Source organism: Piliocolobus tephrosceles, chromosome 6, assembly GCF_002776525.5.
Source record: "Piliocolobus tephrosceles isolate RC106 chromosome 6, ASM277652v3, whole genome shotgun sequence".
Lineage (NCBI taxonomy): Eukaryota > Metazoa > Chordata > Mammalia > Primates > Cercopithecidae > Piliocolobus > Piliocolobus tephrosceles.
In genome coordinates, this window is record NC_045439.1 from 93,626,018 (window position 1) to 93,650,904 (window position 24,887).

Below are 24,887 nucleotides of genomic sequence, written 5' to 3' on the forward strand. Positions count from 1 at the left end.
CAGAGTGAGACTCCGTCTCAAAAATGCAAACAAAAAACTTCAAATATAGCAACATAGGCAGGTTGAAAGTCAAAAAATGTACATATTATGCAAGCATTAATCCAAAGACAACAGGAGAAAAGAAAAAGAAAGTAGGATTACCTATATTAATGTCAGATAAAGTAGACTTCAGAGGAAAGAAAATTATCAGAGACAGAGAGGAACATTATATGACAATAAAAGAGTGAGTGCACCAAGTAGACATAGCAATCCTAAATGTGTAGGCATTAAACAGCAGAGCTGCAAATTATGTAAAGCAAAACTGGTAGCAATGAAAGAGGAAAGAGACAAATCCATAATATAGTTGGAGACTTATCTCAACAATTAATGGAACTAGACAGAAAATCAGTAAGGATATAGAAGAACTCAGTAACACAATCAACCAACAAGAGCTAATCAATATTTAGATGATTTATTTGGAACACTCCACTAAACAACAACAGATACACATTGTTTTAATATACCCATAGAACATATACCAAGATAGACCATATCCTGAACCATAAAATAAACCTCAAAAAATTTAAAAGAACTGAAATCACGCAGAATGTGTTACATACATAATGACAATGAACTCAAAGTAGAAATCGATAAGAAAAATCCCAAACACTTGGAAACTAAAAAAAATCTTCTAAATAATCCATGAATCAAAGAAAAAGTCTGAAGGGAAGTCAAAAAGACATTCAATTGAATGAAAATTAAAATACAACGTGTCATAATTAATGAGGCACAACTGAAGGAAGCACTAACTTTGTACATTAGAAGACAGAAAAGGGGAGCAAGATGGCCGAATAGGAACAGCTCCGGTCTCCATCTCCCAGTGCGAGCGACACAGAAGACCGGTGATTTCTGCATTTTCAACTGAGGTACTGGGGTCATCTCACTCAGGAGTGCTGGACAATCGGTGCTGGTCAGCTGCTGCAGCCTGACCAGCAAGAGCTGAAGCAGGGCGAGGCATCGCCTCACCTGGGAAGCGCAAGGGGGAAGGGAGTCCCTTTTCCTAGCTAGGGGAACTGAGACACACAACACCTGGAAAATCGGGTAACTCCCACCCCAATACTGCGCGGTAAGCACACCGGCACACCGGAGAATATATCCCACACCTGGCCGGGAGGGTCCAACGCCCACGGAGCCTCCCTCCTTGCTAACACAGCAGTCTGCAGCAATCTAACCGCAAGGCAGCAGCGAGGCTGGGGGAGGGGCGCCCGCCATCGCTGAGGCTTAAGTAGGTAAACAAAGCCGCTGGGAAGCTCGAACTGGGTGGAGCTCACAGCAGCTCAAGGAAACCTGCCTGTCTCTGTAGACTCCGCCTCTGGGGACAGGGCTCAGCTAAAGCAGCAGAGTCCTGTGCAGACGCGAACGACTCTGTCTGACAGCTTTGAAGAGAGCAGTGGATCTCCCAACACGGAGGTTGAGATCTGAGAAGGGGCAGACTGCCTGCTCAAGTGGGTTCCTGACCCCTGAGTAGCCTAACTGGGAGACATCCCCCACTAGGGGCAGTCTGACACCCCACACCTCACAGGGTGGAGTACACCCCTGAGAGGAAGCTTCCAAAGCAAGAATCAGACAGGTGCACTCACTGGTCAGCAATATTCTATCTTCTGCAACCTCTGCTGCAGATACCCAGGCAAACAGGGTCTGGAGTGGACCTCAAGCAATCTCCAACAGACCTATATGCTGAGGGTCCTGACTGTCAGAAGGAAAACTATCAAACAGGAAGGACACCCATACCAAAACCCCATCAGTTCGTCACCATCATCAAAGACCAGAGGCAGATAAAACCACAAAGATGGGGAAGAAGCAGGGCAGAAAAGCTGGAAATTCAAAAAATAAGAGCGCATCTCCCCCTGCAAAGGAGCACAGCCTATCGCCAGCAATGGATCAAAGCTGGTCAGAGAATGATTTTGACGAGATGAGAGAAGAAGGCTTCAGTCCATCAAACCTCTCAGAGCTAAAGGAGGAATTATGTACCCAGCGCAAAGAAACTAAAAATCTTGAAAAAAGAGTGGAAGAATTGACAGCTAGACTAATTAATGCAGAGAAGGTCATAAACGAAATCACAGAGATGAAAACCATGACACGAGAAATATGTGACAAATGCACAAGCTTCAGTAACCAACTCGATCAACTGGAAGAAAGAGTATCAGTGATTGAGGATCAAATGAATGAAATGAAGCGAGAAGAGAAACCAAAAGAAAAAAGAAGAAAAAGAAATGAACACAGCCTGCAAGAAGTATGGGATGATGTAAAAGGACCAAATCTACGTCTGATTGGGGTGCCTGAAAGTGAGGGGGAAAATGGAACCAAATTGGAAAACACTCTACAGGATATCATCCAGGAGAACTTCCCCAACCTAGCAGGGCAGGCCAACATTCAAATTCAGGAAATACAGAGAACGCCACAAAGATACTCCTCCAGAAGAACAACTCCAAGACACATAATTGCCAGATTCACCAAAGTTGAAATGAAGGAAAAAATCTTAAGGGCAGCCAGAGAGAAAGGTCGGGTTACCCACAAAGGGAAGCCCATCAGACTGACAGCAGATCTCTCGGCAGAAACTCTACAAGTCAGAAGAGAGTGGGGGCCAATATTCAACGTTCTTAAAGAAAAGAATTTTAAACCCAGAATTTCATATCCAGCCAAACTAAGTTTCATAAGTGAAGGAGAAATAAAATTCTTTACAGATAAGCAAATGCTTAGAGATTTTGTCACCACCAGGCCTGCCTTACAAGAGACCCTGAAGGAAGCCCTAAACATGGAAAGGAACAACCAGTACCAGCCATTGCAAAAACATGCCAAAATGTAAAGACCATCGAGGCTAGGAAGAAACTGCATCAACTAATGAGCAAAATAACCAGTTAATATCATAATGGCAGGATCAAGTTCACACATAACAATATTAACCTTAAGTGTAAATGGACTAAATGCTCCAATTAAAAGACACAGACTGGCAAACTGGATAAAGAGTCAAGACCCATCAGTCTGCTGTCTTCAGGAGACCCATCTCACATGCAGAGACATACATAGGCTCAAAATAAAGGGATGGAGGAAGATCTACCAAGCAAATGGAGAACAAAAAAAAGCAGGGGTTGCAATCCTAGTCTCTGATAAAACAGACTTTAAACCATCAAAGATCAAAAGAGACAAAGAAGGCCACTACATAATGGTAAAGGGATCAATTCAACAGGAAGAGCTAACTATCCTAAATACATATGCACCCAATACAGGAGCACCCAGATTCATAAAGCAAGTCCTTAGAGACTTACAAAGAGACTTAGACTCCCATACAATAATAATGGGAGACTTCAACACTCCACTGTCAACATTAGACAGATCAACGAGACAGAAAGTTAACAAGGATATCCAGGAATTGAACTCATCTCTGCACCAAGTGGACCTAATAGACATCTATAGAACTCTCCACCCCAAGTCAACAGAATATACATTCTTCTCAGCACCACATCACACTTATTCCAAAATTGACCACATAATTGGAAGTAAAGCACTCCTCAGCAAATGTAAAAGAACAGAAATTATAACAAACTGTCTCTCTGACCACAGTGCAATCAAACTAGAACTCAGGACTAAGAAACTCAATCAAAACCACTCAACTACATGGAAACTGAACAACCTGCTCCTGAATGACTACTGGGTACATAACGAAATGAAAGCAGAAATAAAGATGTTCTTTGAAACCAATGAGAACAAAGATACAACATACCAGAATCTCTGGGACACATTTAAAGCAGTGTGTAGAGGGAAATTTATAGCACTAAATGCCCACAAGAGAAAGCAGGAAAGATCTAAAATTGACACTCTAACATCACAATTAAAAGAACTACAGAGGCAAGAGCAAACACATTCAAAAGCTAGCAGAAGGCAAGAAATAACTAAGATCAGAGCAGAACTGAAGGAGATAGAGACACAAAAAACCCTCCAAAAAATTAATGAATCCAGGAGTTGTTTTTTTGAAAAGATCAACAAAATTGACAGACCGCTAGCAAGACTAATAAAGAAGAAAAGAGAGAGGAATCAAATAGACGCAATAAAAAATGATAAAGGGGATATCACCACCAACCCCACAGAAATACAAACTACCATCAGAGAATACTATAAACACCTCTACGCAAATCAACTAGAAAATCTAGAAGAAATGGATAATTTCCTGGACACGTACACTCTTCCAAGACTAAACCAGGAAGAAGTTGAATCCCTGAATAGACCAATAGCAGGCTCTGAAATTGAGGCAATAATTAATACCTACCCACCAAAAAAAGCCCAGGACCAGATGGATTCACAGCTGAATTCTACCAGAGGTACAAGGAGGAGCTGGTACCATCCCTTCTGAAACTATTCCAATCAATAGAAAAAGAGGGAATCCTCCCTAACTCGTTTTATGAGGCCAACATCATCCTGATACCAAAGACTGGCAGAGACACAACAAAAAAAGAGAATTTTAGACCAATATCCCTGATGAACATCGATGCAAAAATCCTCAATAAAATACTGGCAAATAGGATTCAGCAGCACATCAAAAAGCTTATCCACCATGATCAAGTGGGCTTCATCCCTGGGATGCAAGGCTCGTTCAACATTCACAAATCAATAAACGTAATCCAGCATATAAACAGAACCAAAGACAAGAACCACATGATTATCTCAATAGATGCAGAAAAGGCTTTTGACAAAATTCAACAGCCCTTCATGCTAAAAACGCTCAATAAATTCGGTATTGATGGAACGTACCTCAAAATAATAAGAGCTATTTATGACAAACCCACAGCTAATATCATACTGAATGGGCAAAAACTGGAAAAATTCCCTTTGAAAATTGGCACAAGACACGGATGCCCTCTCTCACCACTCCTATTCAACATAGTGTTGGAAGTTCTGGCTAGGGCAATCAGGCAAGAGAAAGAAATCAAGGGTATTCAGTTAGGAAAAGAAGAAGTCAAATTGTCCCTGTTTGCAGATGACATGATTGTGTATTTAGAAAACCCCATCGTCTCAGCCCAAAATCTTCTTAAGCTGATAAGCAACTTCAGCAAAGTCTCAGGATACAAAATTAATGTGCAAAAATCACAAGCATTCTTATACACCAGTAACGGACAAGCAGAGAGCCAAATCAGGAATGAACTTCCATTCACAATTGCTTCAAAGTGAATAAAATACCTAGGAATCCAACTTACAAGGGATGTAAAGGACCTCTTCAAGGAGAACTACAAACCACTGCTCAGTGAAATCAAAGAGGACACAAACAAATGGAAGAACATACCATGCTCATGGATAGGAAGAATCAATATCGTGAAAATGTCCATACTGCCCAAGGTTATTTATAGATTCAATGCCATCCCCATCAAGCTACCAATGAGTTTCTTCACAGAATTGGAAAAAACTGCTTTAAAGTTCATATGGAACCAAAAAAGAGCCCACATTGCCAAGACAATCCTAAGTCAAAAGGACAAAGCTGGAGGCGTCACGCTACCGGACTTCAAACTATACTACAAGGCTACAGTAATCAAAACAGCATGGTACTGGTACCAAAACAGAGATATAGACCAATGGAACAGAACGGAGCCCTCAGAAATAATGCCACACATCTACAACCATCTGATCTTTGACAAACCTGACAAAAACAAGAAATGGGGAAAGGATTCCCTATTTAATAAATGGTGCTGGGAAAATTGGCTAGCCATAAGTAGAAAGCTGAAACTGGATCCTTTCCTTACTTCTTATACGAAGATTAATTCAAGATGGATTAGAGACTTAAGTGTTAGACCTAATACCATAAAAACCCTAGAAGAAAATCTAGGTAATACCATTCAGGACATAGGCATGGGCAAGGACTTCATGTCTAAAACACCAAAAGCAACGGCAGCAAAAGCCAAAATTGACAAATGGGATCTCATTAAACTAAAGAGCTTCTGCACAGCAAAAGAAACTACCATCAGAGTGAACAGGCAACCTACAGAATGGGAGAAAATTTTTGCAATCTACTCATCTGACAAAGGGCTAATTTCCAGAATCTACAAAGAACTCAAACAAATATACAAGAAAAAAACAAACAACCCCATCCAAAAGTGGGGAAAGGATATGAACAGACATTTCTCAAAAGAAGACATTCATACAGCCAACAGACACATGAAAAAATGCTCATCATCACTGGCCATCAGAGAAATGCAAATCAAAACCACAATGAGATACCATCTCACGCCACTTAGAATGGCAATCATTAAAAAATCAGGAAACAACAGGTGTTGGAGAGGATGTGGAGAAATAGGAACACTTTTACACTGTTGGTGGGATTGTAAACTAGTTCAACCATTATGGAAAACAGTATGGCGATTCCTCAAGGATCTAGAACTAGATGTACCATATGACCCAGCCATCCCACTACTGGGTATATACCCAAAGGATTATAAATTATTCTACTACAAAGACACATGCACACGTATGTTTATTGCGGCACTATTCACAATAGCAAAGACTTGGAATCAACCCAAATGTCCATCAGTGACAGACTGGATTAAGAAAATGTGGCACATATACACCATGGAATACTATGCAGCCATAAAAAAGGATGAGTTTGCGTCCTTTGTAGGGACATGGATGCAGCTGGAAACCATCATTCTTAGCAAACTATCACAAGAAGAGAAAACCAAACACCGCATGTTCTCACTCATAGGTGGGAACTGAACAATGAGTTCACTTGGACTCGGGAAGGGGAACATCACACACTGGGGCCTATCATGGGGAGGGGGGAGGGATTGCATTGGGGAGTTATACCTGATATAAATGATGAATTGATGGGTGCTGACGAGTTGATGGGTGCAGCACACCAACATGGCACAAGTATACATATGTAACAAACCTGCACGTTATGCACATGTACCCTAGAACTTAAAGTATAATAAAAAAAAATTATTTATATGTACTAGACACCAATTTTTTTAAAACGTTTGTGGGTACATATTTTTTGGCATTTATATGTGCTTAAAATAAATTTACCTGAGTAAATTTCCAAAAAAAAAAAAAAAAAGAAGACAGAAAAGGTCTCAAATCAATAATCTCATTTCCCTCAAGAACCTGGTGTGGAAGGAAAATATGCAGATAAACTAAGGAAGCAGAAGGAAGAAAACAATAAGGATAAGGGCAGAAATCAATGAAACTGAAAAGAGCAAAACAATGGAGAAAATAAAACAAAGGGCTAGTCATTTGAAAAGATCAATAAAACTGACAAACCTTTACCAGGACTGAAAAAGAAAAAGCCAGAAATTACCAATATCAGGAATGAAAGATAAGATATTACTATAGCCCTGCAGACAACAAAACAATAATAAGGGAATACTATAAATAACTCTCATGCCTAAATCTGATCACTTAATTCAAATGAACCAATTCCTTGAAAAACACAAACTGATAAAACTCACTCAATAAAAAATAGATAATTTGAATAACACTATATCACTATTAAGGACATTAAATGTGTAATTTGAAATTTCCCAACTGAGAAATCACCAGGCCTAGATGGTTTCACTGGAAAATTCTCTGAATTGTCTAGAGAATTAATACCAATACTACACAATCTCCTTCAGAAAACAGAATAGGAAAGAACACTTCCCAGTTAATTTTATTAAGGTACTAAAAGTAGACAAATTACAAAAAAAAAAAAAAAATTACTAAAGACCAATATCTCTCATGGATATAGACACCAAAAAAATACAACAAAACATTAGCAAACAGAATTGATCAGTATCTTTAAAAAAGTAGACATCACGACCAAGTGGGTTTCGCTGGTTTGATTTTTGAAAATCAATTAATGCAATCTGCCACATTAACAGGCTAAAGAAGAAAAATTATACAATTATATCAATTGATGCACATTTGACAAAACTCAATACTCATTCATGATAAAAATTCAGAAAAGTAGAAATAGAGGGAAATTTCCTCACCGTGATTAAGAGCATCTACAAAAATCCTACAGTGAACACCACACTTAATAGTGAAAGACTGAATAATTTCCTCCTAAGATGGGGAACAAAGCAAGGATGTCAACTCTCACTACTCTTTTCCAAATAATGCTGGAAGTTCTAGACAGTGCAATAAGGCAAGAAAATGAAGCCTACAGATTGGAAACGAAGAAATAAAACTGTCCCTATTCACAGATGACATAATTGTTTACATAGAAAATCCCAAGGAATCTAAAAAACAAAAACAAAAAATCCTAGAACTAATAAATATATTCACCAAGGTCACGGGACACAAGATAAACACACAAAAACAATTATATCTTCATACACTAGCAATAATGCATGGACACCTAAATTGAAAATACAATACCTGGCCGGGCACGGTGGCTCACGCCTGTAATCCCAGCACTTTGGGAGGCTAAGGCGGGCAGATCCCAAGGTCAGGAGATGGAGACCATCCTGGCTAACACGGTGAAACTCTGTCTCTACTAAAAATATTTTAAAAAATTAGCCAGGCGTGGTGACGGGTGCCTGTAGTCCCAGCTACTCAGGAGGCTGAGGCAGGAGAATGGCGTGAACCCGGGATGCGGATCTTGCAGTGAGCCGAGATCGCGCCACTGCACTCCAGCCTGGGTGACAAAGCGAGACTCCGTCTCAAAAAAAAAGAAAAAAGAAAATACAATACCTTTTACAATCACTAAATAAAAAAGCCATGAATACTTAGCTACAAATTTAATAAAACATGCACACGATCTATGTGCTGACAACTACAAAATGCTGATGAGAGAAATCAAAGAGCAAAATACACACAGAGATACACCATATCCATTGATTAGAAGACTTACAACAGGCAACACATCAATACTCATCAATGCTTTCCAAATGGATATACAGGTTTAATGCAATTCCCATCTATCAAAACTCCAGCAAGATTTTTTCATATAGACAAGATTATTCTAAAATTTACACAAAAAGACAAAATAACTAGAATAGCTAAAACAATTCTGGAAAAGAATAATGTGGGACAAGTCAGTCTACCTGATACAAGACTTAGAATATAGCTACAGTCACCAAGACTGGATAATATTGGCCAAGGGACAGATATATAGGTCAATGGAACAGAATAGGGAAGGCATGAATAGATCCACACAAATATGCCCAGCTGATTTTGACAAAGATGCTAAAGCAATTCAATGGAGGAGGGATAGCCTTTGCAACACATGGTACTGGAGTAAGTAGACATCCACAGGCAAAGAAAAAAACCTAAGTCTTACACTTTATTAAAAAAAAATTAATTCAGAATGGATTACAGACTAAAATGTAAAACATAAAACTATATAACTTTCAGAAATAGACATAGGAGAAAATCTTCACGATCTCTGACTAAGCAAGGGTTCTTAGACTCCAAAAGTATGAGCCATATACAGAGAAATTCTTAAATTGGACTTCATCAAAATGTAAAACTTTTGCTCTGTAAAAGATCTGATTCAAGGCCGGGTGCGGTGGCTCAAGTCTGTAATCCCAGCACTTTGGAAGGCCGAGACGGGCGGATCACCAGGTCAGGAGATTGAGACCATCCTGGCTAACACGGTGAAACCCCATCTCTACTAAAAAATACAAAAATAAAAACTAGCCGCGGGAGGTGGTGGACGCCTGTAATCCCAGCTACTCAGGAGGCTGAGGCAGGAGAATGAAACCCAGGGGGCGGAGCTTGCAGTAAGCTGAGATCAGGCCACTGCACTCCAGCCTGGACAACTCTGTCTCAAAAAAAAAAAAAAAAAGATCTGATTCAAGAGGATGAAAAGACAAGCCTCAAAACATTTGCAAACACATATCCAACAGAGGACTAATATCTATAATATATAAAGAATTTACAACTCAACAGTTTTTTAAAAACCCAATTAGAAAGCAGGCTAAAGACATGAATAGACATTTTCCATAAGAGGAGATACACAAAGCCAATAAGCATATGCAAAGCTATTCAACGTCACAAAAAATTAAGGAAATGCAAATTAAAACCACAATGACATATCACTACACATCTACCAGAAAGGCTAAAATTAAAAAGAATGACAATAAATAATGGAGAGGATGTGGAGAAATTGAAACTGTCACACATAACTCGTGGGAATGTAATATGGTACAGCCACTCTGGAAAACAGGTTGATAGTTTCTTAAAAACCTAAACAGATTCAGCCTAGCATGCACTTCCCCTTGATACTTGCAAAGTAGTTCCTTTCCTCTGGGATAAATGTCCAGGAGTGCAATGTTAGATTATATATAGATATATATATCTAACATATATGTGTGTGTGTGTGTGTGTGTATCCAGTTCGGTGGGTGCTTCCATCTTGGGGCCTTTGTGGTTGCTGTTCCCTCAGCCTAGCATGCCTTTCCCCGTGTGTGTGTGTGTGTGTGTGTGTGTGTGTATATATGTATATATAAAATCTAACAATTGCACTCCTGGACATTTACACCAGAGAAACACACACTTACATTCACAGGAAAATCTGTGCATAAATATTTACAGCAGCTTTATTCATAATAACCCCAAATTGGAAGCAATCCTGAAGTCCTTCCACAGGTTAATGGTTAAACAAACTGTGATACATCCATACCATGGAGTACTACTCAGCAATAAAAAGGAACAAACTATTGATATACACAACAACCTGAGTGAATATAGTATTACACTGACACTTTTTTAAAGCCATTCACAAAAGGTGACAGACTGTATGATTCCATCTATATAATATTCCTGTAATGACAAAATTATAGAAATGAAGAAAAAAATAGTAGTTGCCAGGGGTTAAGAAGGGAGTGGAGGCAGGAGGGAAGTGGGTATGTCTATAAAGGGTGAAACAAGGGATCTTTGTGGTAGTGGACCTGTTCTATATCCTGACTGTATCAATAAAAACATCCTAGTTGTGATATGTACAATAGTTTTTCACAGTGTTACCACTGGGGGAAACTGAATAAAGGATACAAGAGATTGGTATTATTTCTTTTTTTTTTTTTTTTTTTGAGACGGAGTCTCGCTCTGTCGCCCCGGCTGGAGTGCAGTGGCCGGATCTCAGCTCACTGCAAGCTCCGCCTCCCGGGTTTACGCCATTCTCCTGCCTCAGACTCTCCAGTAGCTGGGACTACAGGTGCCCGCCACCTCGCCTGGCTAGTTTTTTGTATTTTTTAGTAGAGACAGGGTTTCACCGTGTTAGCCAGGATGGTCTCGATCTCCTGACCTCGTGATCCACCCGTCTCGGCCTCCCAAAGTGCTGCGATTACAGGCTTGAGCCACCGCGCCCGGCCGAGATTGGTATTATTTCTTATAATTGCATGTAAATCTGCAATTACCTCAAAATAAAATGTTTAACTAAAAACACACAGAATAAAGGAACCCAATTATACTGAGAAACAATTATCAAAATATTGAAAATAGTAAAATATTTGTGATAGGGAAAAAAAAATCCACCCAACTGGATAACAGACAAGAAAGGGTAAATGTCTATTTGAATTGAATAGCCAGGAAAGACCTCTCTTAAGAGCAGATCTTGATCTGTGCTACGATGTGAATGACAAGAAGGAACTACTTTGCAAGAATCAAGGGGAAAGGCATGCTAGGCTAAGGGAATAGCTACCACAAAGGCCCCAAGATGGAATGACCTTACTTAGAATACCGTGGGAGAAAAAAGAGGCTAAACATCATCAGGAGAGGAATGGGAGAGGCCAAGTCAAGTGAGGTTTCACAGGCCCAAAGAGGAAGCTTAGGTTTTATTTTAAATTCAACTGGAAGCCACTGAAGACATACAAGCAGAAGAATGACACGGTCTGAGATACATGTTTTTATTTTTATTTTTTTTATTTATTTATTTATTTATTTATTTATTTATTTATTTATTTATTTTTGAGACAAGAGTCTTTCTCTGTCACCCAAGCTGGAGCGCAGTGACGCAATCTTGGCTCACTGCAACCTCTGCCTCCTGGGTTCAAGCGATTCTCCTACCTCAGCCTCCGGAGTCGCTGGAATTACAGGCACACACCACGATGCCCGGTTAATTTTTGTATGTTTAGTAGAGACGGGATTTTGCCATGCTGGCCAGGCTGGTCTCCAGCTCCTGACCTCAGGCGATTCGCATTCCCCCACTTTGGCCTCCTAAAGTTCTTTTTTTTTTTTTTTCTCACATGAGCTGTTTTTTTTGTTTTGTTTTGTTTTGTTTTTATACTTTAAGTTCTAGGGTACATGTGCACAACATGCAGGTTTGCTACATATGTAGACATGTTTGGCCTCCTAAAGTTCTGAGGGATTACAGGTATGGGCCACTGCACCTGGCCTAAGATACATTTTTTTAAAAAGTATCCTGGCCATTGTGGGCAAATGAATTGTAACTGGTCTGGAAATTGGTTAGGAGGCTACTACAATCATGGGGGCAAGAAATGATGGATAGAACCAGGATGATAATAGCAGAGATGGAGAAAAGCAAATGGTTGTATTTTGAAAGTAGAACCAAGAGGAAAGGCTTGCTGATTAATTGGGAATAAGGTAAAGAAGTATCAACGATGAGTCCTGGTTTTTGTTTTACTTTGGTTTGTTTTGTTTTACTTCAGAGATCACAAGAAGAAAAACAGTTTGGGGTAGAGATAATTAAGAGTTCATATTTGAACATCTTAAATTTGAGATTTTTTAAATATCCAAGGAGAGAGGTGATGCAGGTACTTAGATTTATGAGTCTGTATCCAGGAAAAGCATCTGGGCTAGAAATATAATTTAGAGGAAATCAATGTATAGATTGTGTGTCAATCTGTGCAGTTGAGGAAGCTACCTTGGGAGCATGCAAAGTTAGAAAAGAGGAAGTGCCCAAGCCAGGGCCTGGGGTATTCCAGGATTTAGAGTCAAGCGCATGAGACGGACCCATTAAAAGACACCTGAAGGAACAGTCACTGAGTCCGGAGGAAATCTGAGCAAGTATAGAAGGAGTTGTAAGCAGAGAATAGTCCACTGGGTGAAATGCTGTTGAGAGCTCAGATGGAGAAGTGACCATGAGATTTGGACAATGTGGAGGTCACTCAAGACCTAGGCAAGCATGGTCTCAGAGCATAAGAAAACCAATTTGAATAGGTTGAGAAGACAATAGATAAGAAAGCAGATGGCCTGGCGCGGTGGCTCACACCTGTAATCCCAGCACTTTGGGAGGCCGAGGTGGTCGGATCACCTGAGGTCAGGAGTTTAAGACCAGCCTGGCCAACATGGTGAAACCCTGTCTCTACTAAAAATACAAATATTAGCCGGTTGGCGCATGCCTGTAGTCTCAGGTACTAGGGAGGCTGAGGCTGGAGGATCGCTTGAACCCGGAGGCGGAGGTTGCAGTGAGCTGAGATCGTGCCACTGCACTCCAGCCTAAGCAACAGAATGAGACTCTGTCTCAAAAAAAAGAAAGAAAGAAAGAAAGCAGACATGGGACAGCAAATAACCTTCTCACATATTTAAATATGACAGGGGTGAAGAGGGACCTAAGATCAAGGGAGGGTTTCCTCCTTTCCTTTTTCAAGACAGGAGATACTAGAGAGGACGTCTGCATGCTGATGGCATCAAGCTAAAAAAGACATCAGAGAAAATTATCTCCCAATTTAATGTGTTTTTCCAGCAGTAAGTAAAAAGAACTATAATCTGGGCACAAATTATACTATATTATAATCTGCCCAGACTATAATATAGCCTTACTGTAATGTAATCTTACCATAGCACAGCTATAGTAAAGCCACAGATACACCCAAAGAGGAGATGGTAAGGGGAAGCTTTTATTGACAAAAAGGATAAGCTCATATAAGCTGCTTGGAAAGAGTTCATTTTTTCCAGAAGCTCAAAGCCAGAGTCGGCATCAGTTCATTGGTGGCGATGCCATTACTAGGCAAGGGTTCTTTCCAGACCATCTTATCTGAATTGCTACAGTTCTAAAGAATGTCTAAATGATAAACCTGGTCATAGAAATGCAAGCATACGTGCAGAACGTTCAGTCATGAAAAGAATGAGATATGTGAAAGATGTGAAGGAATTTCTTGTGGAGTTATTTTAGAAAGTCCTTGACATAGCCTTATCTCGGATATGCAAGCATGAGCCCTTCTCCTTAATGCTTCCCTGTCTCAAATTTGTCTGAGTCTGACAGAACAGATTTTTTCCTCATATCTGCAACTTTCACACTTCCCCCTTTAATGAAGATCTTTCTTCGGAGAAAGATCGATCAGCCTGTAGTCAGGTTTTGAATGCCCCTGGGTGCTGGGATGGACCTGTCCTGGATAGATATTCTTACACAACATAAGGGGCAGGTGATTATCAGCTGGAAGTCAGTATCAAGCCATTTTAGCCACATTTGAGCAACAAGAAGTCCATAAGGAGAAGCTCTCAGGCTTTGTCTGTCTGGATGTCATCAAGTTTGATTTTGTCTGTTCCACAGATGTCGGCTATCATTTTAAGACAATGGAAAAACATCACTCTATTAGAAGCTGCATTTCTGCAGAAATTTGACAGACATTAGGTACATATTTTTAAAAGGAAAATACAAAGTAAAAACAACAGGAGTATGACAAATCTAGTTTATGCAATGGTTCTGCCAAGCCTAAGGGCAATCAATCAAACAAATCAAAAGACCATGGAGAAACTGGGTAAGACTTGCCATAGCCATTGAGTAGTATTCTATGACTGGGTTAAATTAAAGCAGACAGCACTAACTCTGTAAAAGGGACCACTAGTACAATATGAACAAAAAGTTGTTAGGGATATTGCCAAAGCTACTCAGTAGGTGGACTAAAGGATTTCTTAGATCAGGTTTTGTTAAGTTACCCGTAATTGTTACTGATTGTGAAATTTTAATTATGGCATTATCCTGTCAAGTCAAAAAGGGAGGCATTACAAGGGGTAAGAATCTCATTATGATGTCTTGTTCCAACGGCTTTGGGAAACACTGTCCACAGCATGAAGTCAGCAATTTTGCAGTCTAAATGCCCCTGGCTATGGCATCAGGCGGTTTGGTGAACTTTCTGTGTGGCCCACATATCAGGCGCAAGGCTTGTCCCTTGTAATTTATATTAAGTTGTTTAGTTTTAGCTTACAGCACTTTAGAAAAGAACGGTTTCCATTGTTAGTAACTCTATTTAAAAACTCTATAGGAGAAAATTGGATTAGAGGAATCTAGAAGAATTTAAGATCCAGTCCCTTCTACAAGTATATAATAAAACCTGAAAACAATTCACAAGACTACATCTAATAAAAGGTATATCATTGTCATCCTAATTTTACCAAAGTACTCAAAGCAAGACTAATTTGTATGTAAAATAAATTAGTTTTATCAGATTTGTTCTGAGTATTTACGTAAGTACAGTGAGAACAGTGATTGAATCTCAGATTGAACTTTTTTTTTTTAACTTTTGAAGCAAGAAGGCCAAATCAAGATGGGCTTCAGATTTTATCTGAAGTACCTACAAGAATTTTTAAATATGATGTCTAAGTCAAACCTTGCTAATACAATTAACATTTTAAATTGTATCTTGTTATTTAAAAAAGAGATTTTTATCCAAATTATGTAAATACATTGTCATAAAATAAAAAATACTCATGGTTTTCTTTTAAATTTTAGAGAGATAAGATAGGGAGAAAAAGCAAACATTTTAATATTATTTACAAGAGTAAACATAACCAAATTGCTATAGGTACCTTAAGAGAAAATTTTCCTTAAATCCGGAAAATAAAATATTAAAGAATTAGCAATATTTTAAATGAAAGTCATAAAAATCATAATCCATTATCAGTTTAGTCCCATGTAATTCATTGTTGCTCCGTTTGATCTCGGTTAGCAGTTTCATGAATATGTCAGCTATTTTAATTAGAGTTTTGGAAATTGGTACTTAATCCATTGATTTTTAAGTTATTAGTAACCTGTATTCAAGGCTACTTCTTAGTCTTTTCCATGAATCTGACTGCAGATGACTTTATGAGAAAAATCAAAACTGTGGATGACAAAAATTTAGAATAGCCATGGTTAAAAATTCGATGAGAATTCATTGTAACAAACAATTAACCAGGAAATTTAGTTACTTCTATTGGGTACAATAGTTTAAGATAACAACCAGAATTATGATTCACAGCATCATACCAAGACCATCAGACTCTCATACAGTTTACATCGTTTTTAGAATATTCATATCAACACATCCACACACAGTTTTTTAAAGATGAACATCACTTATTAAAGATGATGCAGTTTTTCTAAATAAAAAACTAATAAAGACAGCACAAAGCACAGTAAACTCTTAATGAAACATGAAAGCTCTGTTTCCCAGGTCATTTCCTGAAAAGGCAAAGAAAAACCTCCTGCGATATGAGTACTTCTTCCTTTGGGAATCCCATTTAGATAAACTAGAAGTCAAACCTGATGAAACGGTGTTTGAATTCAATTAGACACTGGAAAAGTATGTGTCCAAGGTTATGAGTATATATCATATTATAGAAGAATAATGTAAACAAGGAAACCAGTACCTTGAGCAGTGGAATGCATGGCTTTTAGAAAAATTAAAGGCACATGAAATTGCCTGGTTACATGGAACAATTTAGACACATCAAGAAAAGCCAAAGCCAGGCGTGGTGGCATCCATCTTTAGTCCCAGTTACTTAGGACACTAAAGTGAGAGGATCGTTTGAGCCCAGGAGGTCAAGGCTGCAGTGAGCTATGAACACACGACTGCACTCCAGCCTGGGCGACACAGCAAGACCCGGTCAAGGAAGGAAAGAAGGAAGGTAGGAAGGAAGGAAGGGACGGAAGAGAGAAAGAGAAAGGAGGGAAGGGAAGGGAGGGGAGGGGAGGAGAGGGGAGGGGAGGGGAGGGGAGGCCACAATAACAGAGTGAGAACTGCGGGGGGTGGAGGGGAAACAGCCACAGGAACTGATGAAAAAGTTGAGAGTGAGAGAGTCACCACTCCAGTTAAACAAGAAGGTGTACCTTTTCAAGGAGAGAAGGAAGAAGACCAGAAGGCAATGATGCATGACCTGCAAATTGTATGTCGTGAGACATGGCAAAAAGCTGAACTCTTGAGATGTGACTCTGGAAAGCTTTAAGAGCAAAACTCTATCTCAAGAAATGAAATTATCATTTTAAATGAAGAAGGCAGCACTTTCAATTTGAAATTAGGCAGAAACTGTAAAACATGAAAAAAGCTGTAGTTCAGAAGACGGTTGAAAATACAAAGAAATCAATTTCAGAATTAAAATCAAATCCTCTTGCAAGTTTTTGCTAGGAGTAGATCAACATTCTGAGAAAATCTTGTTGCTCTGGTCCTGCATCAGTCTATCCCTGATACCAAGGCTAAATTATTAAATTCCCTTCCAATCCCAGCCAACCTGATTATACACAAAACTCCCTTTACAAGACCCACCTTTTATAAATCCTCCATGACTTGTCTGACCTGCCATCATTTTCTTAAACCTTAGTGTGATGGCTAATGTTGAGTGTCAACTTGATTGGATTGAAGAATGCAAAGTATTGTTTCTGGGTGTGTCTGTAAGGGTGTTGCTAAAGGAGATTAACTTTTGAGCCAGTGGACTGGGAGAGGCAGACCCACCCTCAATCTGGGTGGACACCATCTAATCAGCTGATAGAGTAGCTAGAATAAACCAGGCAGAAGAATGTGGAAAGACTAGACTGGCTGAGTCTTCTGGCCTTCATCTTTCTCCCATGCTGGATGCTTCCTGCCCTCAAACATTGGACTCCAAGTTCTTAAGCTTTTGGACTCTTGGACTTAAACCAGTGGTTTGCCAGGGGCTCTCGGGCCTTGGGCCCAGACTGAAGGCTGCACTGTTGGCTTCCCTACTTTTGAGGTTTGGGGACTCAGACTGGTTTCCTTGCTCCTCAGCTTGCAGATGGCCTATCATGGGACTTCACCTTGTGACTGTGTGAGTCAATACTCCTGAATAAACTCCCTTTCATACATACATCTAACCTATTAGTACTATCCCTCTGGAGAATACACCCTTCTTTGTCCTACAGTGAAATTTATCCAGGAGAAAAGAAACAATAGTGCAGAGAAGAGATGCAACAAGAGCAAAGTCCCTGAGAAAATGAGAGGAGATGGGATTGGAAGCACAGTGGTGTGACTAGCCAGGTATGGCTTCCACTGTTGCACTGGAGAAGCACTGAAGCACTACATATGAGCTCACAAGACCCTCCAGAGTTTTGATTTGTAGCCCACAGGGACGAAACGTGGACAAGGATGAGATGTGACTCGGATATCAGATTCACTAGGGAGGACTCAGTCATCCAGCCTGAAATAGCAGCAGCCTCTAAACAGCAGCCTCTACCACTGACGGATGATTTGAACAGGCAAAGTACTTAGTAGCAATACTGTTGGAGGAAGATGTAGCCAGGGACAGGGAAAAGACTCCATTATCCACTGGATTTGGAAGTCAGAAGGGGCGACACCTGGCTCAGGAAGGTCACTAGCTGCTGGTGCTGTGTATGGTAAAAACAGTGGGATGACCCTGAAAATTGGGCAGGAATTCCCATGAGGAAGGCATTTCAAAGAAATGGAATAGTTAGAATTGGAAACAATGCCTCCCTGATTTCGTCAATAGTACTTCTCTCAGCCTCTCCCCCCAGCTCAACACTTTTCCAGGTTTCTATTTAAAAGCAAAATCTATCCACATTTTGCTGATAAAGATTCTCCAGGATATGTTCACCATTTAGCCGAACACTGTGTCAGTTGTTTCCTGACAGTTTTATTTTCTGGGTAAAGTATGCCAATAATAGCTTCCCCAAATACACATGAGATACCCCCACACACACTTAACTTTGGGAAATTAATTTACATTCAATTTGTTAATAAAGCTGAAAAATTAAACTAAAACAATAGGAAAAAAAATTCCTGCTTTCAAATGCATTTTTTAATCAAATTCTAAGTGATACCGTGAGTTACATTTACTTTATAGAACAAAAAGTCCCCAGTGGTAAGAAATATTTAGATTGTATTATACCCTTAAGATAATTTAAAAAATCAAAATCAATTCATTTTAAACAGCTATCTTCACACCCTGACTCTAAAGAAAAAAACAGATCTATCAATTAATTTATCAAGCAATCTATGTGAAAAGGAGCAAGAATGTTTTAGCTTTAATATATTTTCTGATGCGTCTAAGAGAAAAAAATAAATCATTATGGATTTTGCAAAGTGCATTTTTATCTTTCTCTCTAATGAGATAGTGAAACAAGAGACATTCATTGCCTCCCTAGGGAATCTCATGATTTACAAAGAATATTCTTCTCTGAAGCATTTACCCCTAAATGGCCAGCCTGTACAGTCAGTGATTACAGGGAATATGTCCAGGCCCCTCATGACCCCTTATCATTTTTCTGGCTAATGCATTAAAAGAGAAAGGGGGAAAAGTTGTAAAAAAGCACTGTGTTCGAGGCTCCCCTTCTTTCTGCCCTATAAGCACTGTCCTTTAACCTCTGGCATGTGTTGCTGAGTCACATGACGGAAGTTAAAAGGCATAAAGAAATAAATTTAGCATGGAGCCCACAAGTGTCATCAGTAGGTGGTTAGTCTTGGGAGAGAAGGAGAGGAGGAGAAGAGATGAAACTGGTCCCTGGACTTTTATGGGATGCGGAACAAGAACCTGGAAGACAAGAAGGTCCAGAAATGGAAAGAATATGGCTATTGGTACTTTCCAGGTCAGAGCACACACAGGTGTGCCCTGAACTTCCTTCTTCAACAAGAAATGCTGTCAAGAAAAATTACTATGAAATAAGCATACAAATACAAATCAGTGAGTGGTAACACAAACGTAATTAATTGTAAGCTATATTTTTATTGGTGAGGCACCACGTTTAACAAGAAACCACAATGCCATAGCTATGCTATTTGTATTTATTTGTAACAGCTCAAGCTACATCTCAGAAGAGTAAACAGCTCTGTCAAAAAAAAAAATCTTGTCAAGAGAATATTTAACTATGCACTTGAAAATTTTGGGTTCTAGTCTCAAATGTTGAAACTCAGAATTATATTTTTTTGTTAACTCAACTTATATTCTTCTCATTTTAGCATATTTCTTCCTCTTTCCTGTTGGTCTCCGTGTGCTGCCAAAATGATGCATAATCCCCAGGGTTTATGGTTGTTCATTCTCTGTAAAGCAGGGTTTTTTTTCCCCAGAGATAGGAAAGGTATCAGGAAAAAAGGAACAGTTAACCAGATTATAGTTAATTTTGCCTTGCCTATCTTTCAGAAAACTAATCTCAGTTTGCCATGGTCCTGGATCCCTTATCTATAAAAGGTCCACTTTATCATCTTTGTCTTACTCTGAAATGCTTAAAGTAAATTACTTAAGAATTTCAGCACTGAGATGTCTACATACATACATACACAGAGACACAGAGACATATGCGTATCACTTTATTGAGATATATTTCACATACCATACAATTCTCTTAAAGTGTAAAATCCAATGGTTTTTAGCATATTCACAGACTTGTGAAACCATTGCCATAATCAATTTTATAACAGAAACATAGCTTCAAAATTCCCTGAGTCATCATACAGATAGAAACCAAGGTCCACATGGGTTAAGTTATGTTCCCAAGGTTACAGAGTTGGTCAGTGGCTGAGCCAGACCTAGATCCCTGGAAATTATTTTAGCCATTGACATCATCTGGGGCTCCCCTTCCCCTGCCCGGGGAAAATTCTGTATGAATTAAAACCTGCTGTTAAAATGTTGTCTGAGAAAAACATCTGGCATTTTTTATTACTGTGCTCCCTCATATTATATTAAACCGATCTGATTTCTCCACCAAATTGTTGCATTGCAAGATTTCTTAGAAAGACTTCTAGAACGTATTAAAACATATCTACTGAGTACTTTTAACCACAAAACATGGCTAGGAAGCCCAGAGAGAATCTGTGATGTCTCTTCTTTCAGGTAAAGACATAAATTATTTCAGCTCTTGCAAAAAATAAAAAAAAAAAGACTAAATTAGACCTTCTGCTCATTTCATTTTTAATGGACTGATTACAGATAGTTAAACCAAACTACCCATGATTAGCAAAATATTTCTCCAATGCCAATAACTTCCAGGGATTTCAATCATTCATTCTGGTTACTGGTCAGAAACCAACTTAAATCACCCAAGGGCTTACATTATCTCTGAGATTTGCTTATCTTTCAGATTTGCTCCTATGAAGTCCATAACCAGTAAAGGAAAAGTTTTCGAAAGAGGAGGCTCATTTCCTGCCAATGCTAAGGAAGCCAGTGTAACAAGCACAGCCAGCGATTACTCTGGCACTGCTCTGCCCACAGCGGCACTCGGCCTCCTGGGCTGTACCAGCTGAGAGCACTCCACAATACCTAACTCACAGAAGCACTTGTTGATTGCTCCTGCCTTTAAATGCCCCCCTTCCACGATGTTCTTCTCTCTCCTGTAACCTACCAGTTTTTTCTTTCCTGTATTGTGCCACCCCAAAATTTCATCTATTCAATAAATATTTATTGAGTCGTCACCGCTCATCAAGTATTGGGCTAAACATTGTCCCTAAATGTGGGTGCTCTCTAGAGTCTGTCTTTAACTCACTGTGCCTTTTCTCACTTTTCTCTACACATACATTTTTAAATCTCCGTTTAGGCTGGAAATCACCAAAAATCTGTAGCTCCAGTACCAGCCTCACCCCCTGAGCTCCAGGTCAGGATATGCACCCCAACCCAGGCCAGTGACATCTGAATGTCCCAAAGACCCCTCAGAGTCCCTGGGTTCAGCGGTGAATCCATCATCTCCACCTTCGCATGAATAGCCTCTCCTCCAGGGCCCCTTAACACCGTGAATAGCAGCACTGTCCACCCAGTGCCCACAGCCATAAACAGCATCACCCAGTTTCCATATGGAAAGAGTGGGAGTGAGGGGACAGCAGTGCCCTTCAACCTGGAATTGGGGCTAGAGGAAGAGAACCTTCTAATTCCAGTTGCTTTCTATGGGCCAATTTGTGGGAGAAGCAGGATGAGACCTCACCACAAATGTGGAAGTTGAATGAAATCTGTCTACCCTGGCTCTAGCAAAATGGGGGCTGGGATTGGGAAGAGAGGTGGTGAGAAGCAACAGACCCAGCGGTGCTGGTGGGGAACAGGTTTTACAACATGAGCTCTGCCATAGCTGGAAGAGCCTGCAATGTTGACGTTGAAAAACAAATTTGCTTGTCATCAACACACACACACACACACATATCAATTTCATGTCACACACACACACACACATCAATTTCATGTCTCCCCGCCTGTTTTCCTGTTTCCTCTGCTCAGAACGGCTTTCCTCCTATCCTCCCACACCCTCAACCATAATTCCTCCTCATACTTAATTCTCAAATGACACGTCTCCTCCTCCGGGAAGCTCTCCCTGACGCCCCCACTGTGTTATTTGCCATACTCTGCGCGTGGAGGTGTGTCTAGCACTGTTTGTTTACGTGTCTGTCTCCGTGTCTCCCCTGCAGGCTGTCAGCTCTTTGAGAGCAGAAGCCTAATGCCCAGCCGCAGGCCCACACCGGGAAGACGGTGGGGAAGGGAAGGACCGCGGTGGAGAGCCCTAGCCAGGGAGCCGAGCACAGTCCAGCCGGGACCATTTAGAGGCGCGCGCGGGGAGCTCAGGGGGACCCAGGCAAGCGCCAAATACACAGCATCTCTGAAGACGCCGGTGGCCGGTGGCGGATGGGCCCCCCACGAGGCGCTCCCAACCAAACGGCTGGAGACTAGGGGGAGGCCCTGCAGGCATCGTACTCCCTGTGGTCGTCCTCCCCTTGCGCGGGGTAGGGGCCTCCCCAGGCCCACTGCGTCTCCACCGCCCGAGTCCCCGCGGCCGCCACCTCTGCCCTCCGCGCCACAGAATCTCTCCGATTTACAACGGCCCAGGGCAAAGCCGGGGGCCAGGGAATGGGAAGGAGAAGGCGCCAAGACGCCGAGGAGAAACAGGCGGCCCCTCACCCCACCCTCGCGCCCTCCTAGGCGGGAAGAAATTGAGCCTCAAGAGAGGCCCTTCAGGGAACAGGAGTCCCAAAGGCCCGGGAGCCTTGGGGGGCCGCAGCCTCCGCGTCCCCCTCCCTCCTTCCCTCCTCTGCGCCTCCCTACCTGGCTGGCTTTGTGGAACTGCTTCTTCAGCCCGGCCACAGACATCGCGACTGCGACCGGCCGGGGCGGGGTGGTCTCAAGGCTCGGCTGGGCCACGCGGCCGCGACACACTCGGGGAGCGGGAGCCCGGGCCGGTCCCCGCGCGGCTGGGCTCCGCCGAGCCCGCCTCCCACGGCCACGGCCACAGCCACAGCCGCTGTCACACTCGCACACACGCGCGCACGCCGATGGCAACACTGCGTTCCAAAGCCCCTGCACAGCCCATTGGCCAAGCCGCGGCGATATGCAAATGAAGCCGTTGGGGCCGCCCACGCTTCATTGTTGCGTGGAGACCTGGGCGACTGGAGCAGCGCAGAAGACCGGCTTGGGAAGCTGGGCGTGGGGATGTCCTGGGGATCGGGGGAGCACAGCCGCACAGTGCTGCTTGCTGGGCGCGGGACGGTATAGGTCTAGCTCTGAGATTGTCGTGGGTACCGGGAGAGAGATCAGTTCTCTCTGCTTCTGGGTCTTGGTGCGAAACTGGCTTTGGCTCACAGGCAACATCGCCTCCCTCCGGCGCATTTTCGCTAGGTGTATGTTTAAGAAAGGAAGGCTCCGAAATGCGCCTAGGGAGGGAGAAATGCAACTGGATGGGGGATCTGTGGTAGGAGGAAGCGGTCTGTGGGTGGTGGGCTTTCTTCTCTCTCCGCGCGGTGCTCTGGGTGCAATCTGCTCAGATGATTTTGGTCTTCTGGGAGCCCTAGAGTTATGGAGTAATTTTCTTTTTTTTTTTTTTAATTTGTATAAAACAAATTTTATTTCATTTCATATTTGTATTTAATCGATTTATATATTTGTATGTATTTATAGTAGTTAAATAATATTACAATTATTATATAAATACAACTTACATAAACAGGGTTGAAAACATAAGCATACAGGCTTAGCCTCAAACTTAGTGGATTTCTTTTAATTTTTTTTTTTTATTATACTTTAAGTTCTAGGGTACATGTGCATAACGTGCAGGTTTGTTACATATGTATACCTGTGCCATGTTGGTGTGCTGCACCCATCAACTCGTCAGCACCCATCAATTCATCATTTATATCAGGTATAACTCCCCAGTGCAATCCCTCCCCCCTCCCCCCTCCCCATGATAGGCCCCAGTGTGTGATGTTCCCCTTCCCGAGTCCAAGTGAACTCATTGTTCAGTTCCCACCTATGAGTGAGAACATGCGGTGTTTGGTTTTCTCTTCTTGTAATAGTTCTAATAAATACGGTGCTAGCCCACTTGGTGCTCTGAGCCCACTGTCAACTGCACTAAAAGCAACTATCTCCAAGGTGCCCTAAACAGCTCATTGCAAATCCGGGGGAGTCCACCAGACCAGGGACCCAGCTCCCTCGGGAATCCCTACCAACTGTGTCAGTTACAGTCCATTTGCACAGGATCCAGAGCTCGGCGCACTCACAGCCAAGCCCAGCCAGGGACCTGGAGCATTGCGTTGACCTCGTGTCAGAGCTGTCCCCAGTAGGTACAGCATCTTCGCTGAATCTGGCTTCCAAAGGTCCCGAGGATTCCCAAGACCTAGAACATACATTTGACAACGCTTCACACTGAAAAACAAAAACATTTCCCACCTTCAGTCTCTTTTTGGGCCCTTACCAGGTCCCATCTGGGGTGACCAGCAGTCCTGTCTGCCCTGGACACTTCGGGTATATGCCTGTGCTCTGGTGTCCACCTGCCATAACATTTCTCCAGGACAA

The 24,887-nt window shown here is 41.4% G+C and overlaps 1 protein-coding gene across 6 annotated transcripts in view; it reads right to left on the reverse strand.

The window, feature by feature from the left end:
* Positions 1 to 23,495, reverse strand: part of SH3GL3 (SH3 domain containing GRB2 like 3, endophilin A3) — a 182,215-nt gene extending 158,720 nt beyond the window's left edge. For 5 of the 6 annotated variants that reach the window (XR_002726766.1, XM_023194285.1, XM_023194284.1 and 2 more), the window contains exon 1: positions 23,145 to 23,495. Coding sequence is in view for 1 of the 6 variants with exons in the window: in XM_023194282.2 (XP_023050050.1) it covers positions 23,145 to 23,189 (45 nt within the window). In the remaining 5 variants the exon portion in view is untranslated. The remainder of the gene's footprint in view (positions 1 to 23,144) is intronic. The other variant, XM_023194282.2, reaches the window with a different exon arrangement.
* Positions 23,496 to 24,887: the final 1,392 nt, after the last annotated feature.